Consider the following 7500-nt stretch of genomic DNA (forward strand, 5'->3'; position numbering starts at 1 on the left):
TCCACCTCACTGCAGTTACCGCTACCCAAAACTGAATATCGAAAAAAAAAAAACGTTTTTCCTATAGTGAAGCTAAATTGTGGAACTCGCTTCCTGCTACACTTCGACGGTGGATCTGACACCCTTTCAATCTTTAATAATAAAATTAATGCGCACCCCTTTAGCTGATTTTTGCTCCTCTCCTGCTATGGAGAAAGTCGAAATATTTTTAGTGAATAGAATTATTAGCTGGTAATTTATAGTAAGTAAAAAAAAATTAATAAACTGTAAATAATTGTAAATAGTTTTAAGTTATTAGATTTGCTCGTTTGATTGTTACCACACGTCTCTTGTGGAAATCAACTTTTAGGGATAATTATAACTTACTTACTTTTACTTACTTACTTGCTTGCTTGCTTGCTTGCTTGCTTGCTTGCTTGCTTGCTTGCTTGCTTGCTTGCTTGCTTGCTTGCTTGCTTGCTTACTTACTTACTTACTTACTTACTTACTTACTTACTTACTTACTTACTTACTGTGAAGATCTCTAGATCGTTTGAAAGAATTCATGATAGTTTGTTTCGACACTTGTTGCTCGAAGTGGTAAAACTGCCTGCTTCGGCCGGGTTGTCCAGATCATGAAAACAGAATACATTGTCAAGAAAGTTTAATTTTATGATGCAGTCCAAGTTGAAAGTTGAAAAGTTATCGTCTATTCCTTAATTCCCGCCAATATTTGTGACCTTCGGCTGTTAGTGATGTCTGCAAATTTCCTAATTTGCTTGTGTAAAATTGCAACATTTGCACTAGATAAGCGTCAGTGACTTGTGCCATTGTTCGTAGATCGTTCTTGTCGAACCATCCACCTTCTTCCTGTACAAACGGGCCGATACTTTGAAGGACACGTGTTTATGAATCTCACTGTTGGAAAAAACAGATGTGAACTTCGGTGTCTCATGGAAAACAAATGTGTGTCGGTCAACATTGGTAGCGGAAAATCTCCAAGCAGCGTCATCTGTGAACTGAGTGATTCAGACCACTGCCTGCACCCAGAAGATCTCAAGCCAAGACAGGGTTGGACATGCAGAGGCGCAAAGGTATCTCATGTTAAATTGAAACGATTGGGCCAGATTTCACCCCTTCTTAGCATAACTGAAGTGGTGTGGGTATTGCTTTGTTTTTGTTGTCAGGTTAAATCTCAGTTTTATCTCAGCTTTTACTTCCCGCATTAAAAGTGATTCGTTTATGGAATGTGAAACTAATTACACTCACCAATAGTGCAGCAAAGCGTGGAAATGACACGGCTAATCCTATAAAACGATTTTTCGATATCATAATCTACTACAGTGTTGGGAAACGATTGGGTATATGTTGGGAGGGAAGGCAAACCAAAAAGTAAGACAACAAATATTTCGCGAATGATAAATTCGAGCCAAGGAACTTCGTGCTCTGAACTGAATTCGATATAGTATGATTATCTTACCTCATCAGAATCCTTGCTGTTACAATCCATGCCTCAACAATGGAAAGTGTCTTTTGGGATACACTGAGAAGAACTATGCCTGTGAGTGTCCACCGGGATTTACAGGAGAAAAGTGCGAAAACGGTAAGGACAGGCTAATGTCATCACCATTTTTGGTTGCTTTCCTAAGAACGCACTACGTTTAAGTGTGGCAGCTACTAAGTTGAAGAAGGAAAGAGAAAGTTCTGCGAAAGCAGAAATGATTTTAAAAATGGACGTTCATGTTCAAGTGCAAAAGCAGTTGTGTTCCTCGCTTTTAGCCGTATTGGAAATTCAATATCTTGGGTTCGTTTTGATCTTCGCTTTTTTGGCCAAAGGTTGGTTAGAAGTATCAGTCCGATATAAAATAGGATGGTACTTCTTTCGCTTTTATAACCACATTCAAATTCAAAGTCATTGAGGCGCCTTTCAAACAGTCATCATAGTTGATGATGGTGAACAAAGATCAAAGTGAATTGCTCGATGACTTTTATCAAACTTTGAAACTTTGAGTACCTGTATCCTTTTCTCATTAAGATATCAATGAATGCAACACCGGGAGCCATGATTGCAATGAAAATGCAACTTGTACAAATACGGCTGGAAACTTCAACTGCACATGCAAGCCAGGCTTTACTGGAGATGGACGGTCATGTACAGGTACAATAGCTAAGTGTTACTTTTATAAATCGTATTGCCAGAAAATATCACTGGTTCATTTTGAGCTGCGAATTTTTTAGCATACTATTTGTCAGAAGCATAAACGCTCATATAAAATATGAGAAATTTTTTATTGTAGTTGGCCACATTCGTAAGTCAAGGCCTTGTTCAAACAGTCATGCTTGTTCAGTGACGATGGTGAACAAAGATCAACTGCTGGATGATTTTTATCAAAAGGATTTAAAAATCGTTAATTGAGTACCTGTATCCTTTCTTGGTATTCAGATGTCGATGAATGCAGCACCGGGATCCATGATTGCAATGAAAATGCAACTTGTGCAAATGCGGCTGGAACCTTCAACTGCACATGCAAGACAGGCTTTACTGTTGATGGACTTTCATGTTCAGGTACAATAGCAGTAGTGTTCCTTTTATTCGTATTGGAAATATCACTAGTTCGTTTAGAGCTGAGCCATTATTTTTTTGTCAGAAACAAAAGGGGTGGACTGTGGTAGGACAATTCAAAGCATTCAAATTAAAGCATCGTGTACTGTGACAAGTTTTCCAGAGACCGATACAACACGGGCTTGTCGTAGACCACTCTTGTCGCCGCGTCTGATTTAAGCTTTGTTAACCCCTCCCACAAGCTAGTGTGAGGTATGGGTGTATCCATGAGATGAGGTCACAACTTGCTTTTTAATGCAAGAATAAATGTTCTTCAAAAAAGGAATGCAAACCGGTTTCTTAGGTCAATCAAGGTTTATAATATAAGCTCAATAATACACGCATTGATTTTTCACCTTATGACCTCCTAGAGGCCGAACGCAAAGCTGACGTCATCATCAAAACTTTTAATTCTTTATTTTATAAAACAAATATTTAACAAATCGAAAGTGGTTTAGCGTTGTCTGTACTCTTATCGACAACGATATTCGTCATCACGGTGGTCAAAATGTTGTGGACTCAAGAGGCGCAGCCAACGCCGAACCACTTTCGATTTGTTTTTTACCGCAATATTCAATGCCAAAGAAAGTGTTTCTTTCTGAGGGAGACCAAACTCATGACACAAAGAAAGCGCAAGCGTTGTCTATAACTTTCTCGCAATACGATTGGTTTATTTCCCAAAATGAGGGTTCCTGATTGGCTATTACATTGCGTGACAAATTGACGCGAGCATGACGCGAGCAGCGTTGTCTAGACTCTTATCGACAACGGCCAATCAGCCAATCCGATTGCGAGATTACAAGCAATTGTGGTAAAAATTATATCTTTTGCGGTGCTTATGTTTAGTGATGGATCACAGATGGCGTCAAAATGTTGTAAGAACATCAGTGACACACTCGGCTGCACTTTTTTGTTCTTATCACATTTTGACGTCGTCTGTGATCTATTACTGAACAGACGCACGGCAACATAGATTCTATTTGTTAAATAGACCCATGCCTCTCATGCGCTCGGCCGGTGGACAATCAACTGCCAACGGCGCATTTTGGTAATGGTAAGTTCCCACTGAGTCCCTGGTAGTTGCAGTCCTCTTTGTGGGCAAACGGACAAAATCGTAATTTCGATATAAAGTGCAAAACTAGCTGTTAGCGCCCACCGTAAAAGGACTTGAACTACTCAGGAATCACTAGGAATCAACCATTAGGAAAATGACAATTCGGGAAACTTAATGCAACTTGTGCGGCCTGTTTGGAGCGAAATCACAAGGAGTTAAAGTGCTACTATGTTCAAAAAATCACTTCCCTTTTTCTCAAATTTTAAAATTGCGTTTGCTTAACACCTGACTGGGAAAAATTTGAGCTTTGAATTTTTATCCAAAGGCTGTTTACTTTGAGTAAAAGGTCCGCCATTACACACGTTCAAAACTGACTGATTGGACCTCAGAGGGTTGGATCCAGGGAAAAGTGACGTCATTTACTCACTAGCTTAAATGCAGCTTCTTGTTTATGCAAACCGCGAGTTTTAAAGTCTGAAAGCCCAAAACTCCCATGCTGCATATTAATTGTGCGGCGTACACACGAATTGCATTCTTAAACTAGTGAACCTTTGACGTCATTTTCTCCTCGATCCAGCTCTCTCCAGAACTTAAGTTAGTAATGGCGGACGATTATAATAAGAAAATTATAGTTTAAAAAACAGGTGTCTTTTTTAAAGCAAGGCTTAAAACTTTGGTTGGTCAGTGTTTAGTTTTGAAATCCCTAAGAAAAATTAAGAATTGATTTTTGGTCACGGCGGCACTATTTGAGCCAGTGAGAATTTGACGTCATTTTCTGCTCGATCCAGCTCTCTCGAGATTTTAAAGTTAGTAATGGTGGAACATTAAGTAAGAAAATTCCAGTTAAAATTAACAGGTGTCTTTTGAAATCAAGGCTCCAAACTTGGGTCAATTAGTGGTAAGTTAACATAATTTTGAAATCCAAAGGAAAAAACAGAATTGATTTTTTGGCCATGGTAGCAATTTAACGCAAAATATATGTCAACGGCAAATCCTAATCTTTCAGGTCACGACTGCTTTAAGGCGAAAAACTCATACATTTTAAAGCAAGCTAACAATGTTCATCGTACGTGACACTGACGCCATTTACTGGTCAGTAAATGAAATGAAAAAACTCACATCTGGGGTTCTTCCCGAAACGAATGAAACACTTTCGAAATCGTGCTAAAGCTAAAAATAAAAACTTTTAAAAATAGTTTATTTCTAAGAGCAAACTTAACTTGTGGGAAAAACTTTTTCATGTTATCCTGGCTATTTAATATTGTATGGGTGATGCCCCAGCGATACAGCCATATTCTTTTATTCATCAAGGGTGAACCAGCAAATTGATTCACTTAAAAAATTTTCAAGACCTGCACTGATGCCATTAACAGATTAATAAGTAACACGATAAAATAAAGCCTGAGTATCTTCCTGAAATCGTACCTATAGTGAAAAGTAACCATTTTTGAAAACAAAAAAGTTTCTTCCCGCAAATCGAACATGGGGAATATCATCCTGTTTATTTAATATTGTGCGGAGGTTTAAAAAAATGAGACATTTCTTTTATTTATCAATTGAAGATTGTACCAGCAAATTGAATTACTTCACAAAATATCAAGACCTGCCAACACAGTCAGCCTGGGATGTTGAAGTGTTCACTATTGATGGAAGTTTGTTTATGGCCTTCGCTAAGGATCATGATTCTTTCATCTACAAACTAAACGAAACAGCTGGAAATTTTACCCTTCACCAGACCATAGACACCATTGGAGCACAGGACATCGAATACTTTATGATCGCTGATAAACATTACATTGCTATCGCCAATTTTTGGGATGGAAATACTTTCAATCTAAATTCTTCCGTTTTCCAGTGGAATGGACACAGTTTCGAGCTTTGGCAGAACATTTCAACATCCGGAGCAACCAGTTTTAACTTCTTTAAAATACATTCGGAACTGTTACTTGTAGTCACGAATTTTTTCGATGGAAGTTCTTTCCGTATAAACTCATCCATCTACAAGTGGAAGGACAATAAGTTTGAGGAGTTACAGGAAATAAGAACACAAAGAGCGTGGGCAAGTACAGTGTTAACAATACACAACGAAACATTTATTGTTTTTGCAAACTGGTACGATTCGGATCCTTCCCATTCTTCAGACGTGATAAAATGGTCGGGGAAGAAATTTATCGACCCGAAATTCCCTCAGATCTTTGGCCTTAACGTCCAGGATCTCAAGTCCCTCACACTCGACGATACTGTATTCCTTGCATTGGCGACAACAAATGGAATTGTGATTTACAAGCGGGAGGGTGAAAAGTTTGTTAATGTGAATCAAACTTTTTCAAAACCACGTGACGTTTGGAGCTTTGCTACGTTTACGATGTGTGGTCAAACGTTCCTGTGCGAGGCTGAAGATAGTGCCAACGAGTTAGTTTTGTATGTGGACTCGGAATCTGAGTTCTTGGCGAGGTATCAAGAGCTTCCACAGCACTACGGACGAAGACGTGTCAAGTCATTCGAGTATAAAGGTCACACTTACCTAGCAGTAGCAAACGAAGGAGGTTACAGCGCCGTGTATAAGTCAGGTCTAAAGTGGTTCTAAGATAACTAAATGTAAAATGGCTTTGGAGTGGAACTTGTCAGAGATTTATCAAATAGGACGACTAAACTTCATATGAACTAGATTACAGGTTCGTCAGTGATGAAAATCAACTGATAATTTGAAGCTGCTTTTTGTGGCCTCAACACTTGGCTTTTAATTTCAAACGCGGACTCACACAAATAATTTCATTTGAAGGATTTCTTAATCTAGATCAGGTAAATTGGCTTATTTTAAGTTGCTGCCTTTGTAGTTTTTTCTTCGTTGAACAATTTTTTCTGAGAAATGGTATCATAACCAACTTATAAGTTCTTTCAAGTGGTCAGTCTGCGTTCAGGGTAGGTTTGTTTGGTCCCCCCTGAAATATTAACTTTGCTCGTTTGTGTGTGAAGAAAGTCAAGGCTTTTTTTAAGTGGAGATCTTTTTACGTGCGATAATGATAATTTTATCGGGTTTTTTGGTTATTTTGACCTATCGCAATGGCTGAGATGGAAATATTCTTAAGCTTGATTTCTATTTATGAACAATCGCTTAAACGTTTTTGCTTAATTCCTCCAACACTATAATTAAACAAATAATCACCGTTCACATGCATGGTTCAGTTTAATTGAACCCGTCATCGGGTGGAGTAATTTAAACAAGCATGAAGTATCACACAACACGTATCAACTCTCATGATAGGTTTTAATATTACGATTAATGATGTTAACGAGTAAAATCCAAGGTTATGTCCTTGGGTATGTGCGGGTAGTGTTGTTTATATAAATGTGCGTAAAAGAGCGAAGAGATCACGACTACTAGAGGAACACAATTTGAGAAGAAGGATCAATTCCATTTCGTAACTTTTCCATATCTTCTCTTTGCTCTTCCAAAAGAGGAACTGTATACAAAATGCATTTGCAATTGATCAAAATGAACGCAATGGCGTTCTGATTTATGTCAAAAGAATGTGTTAGATGCTTTACACAGAAAAATACAGCACACATGTTTTATCTTTTGACAGAATGTTAGTTTGATAGTTCTTGGTCATTTCTTTCAAACCCAATAGCCCAATTTCGATATATTAAAATTCAGTTTTAGACAAAAGGCATCACGAAACTCATACAAATCCTTCTTTTTCTTCCCCAGAACCGCAAAATCTCGCTTATTGCTTTAAGTTCAATTTTTAGTCAATCTATTACAACCGGACGCCCACGATCATGGGTTCCTGATCACAATTTAAGTACTGCATGAATAAATGTAAAATTTTAAATATGACCAAAGAATCTACAGTCGATCCGA

General features: G+C 38.1%; 1 protein-coding gene across 1 annotated transcript in view; it reads left to right on the plus strand.

The window, feature by feature from the left end:
- LOC138030831 (uncharacterized) overlaps positions 1–7500 on the plus strand; it is a 10134-nt gene that overhangs the window by 63 nt on the left and 2571 nt on the right. Inside the window, exons 2-6 of the mRNA XM_068878697.1 lie at positions 820–1073; positions 1468–1582; positions 2015–2137; positions 2423–2545; positions 5198–7500. The exon at positions 5198–7500 is cut by the window's right edge and continues 2571 nt beyond it. Coding sequence (XP_068734798.1) covers positions 820–1073; positions 1468–1582; positions 2015–2137; positions 2423–2545; positions 5198–6222 — 1640 coding nt within the window. The 3' untranslated portion in view covers positions 6223–7500. The remainder of the gene's footprint in view (positions 1–819; positions 1074–1467; positions 1583–2014; positions 2138–2422; positions 2546–5197) is intronic.

Source organism: Montipora capricornis, chromosome 13 (assembly GCF_036669925.1).
Source record: "Montipora capricornis isolate CH-2021 chromosome 13, ASM3666992v2, whole genome shotgun sequence".
Lineage (NCBI taxonomy): Eukaryota > Metazoa > Cnidaria > Anthozoa > Scleractinia > Acroporidae > Montipora > Montipora capricornis.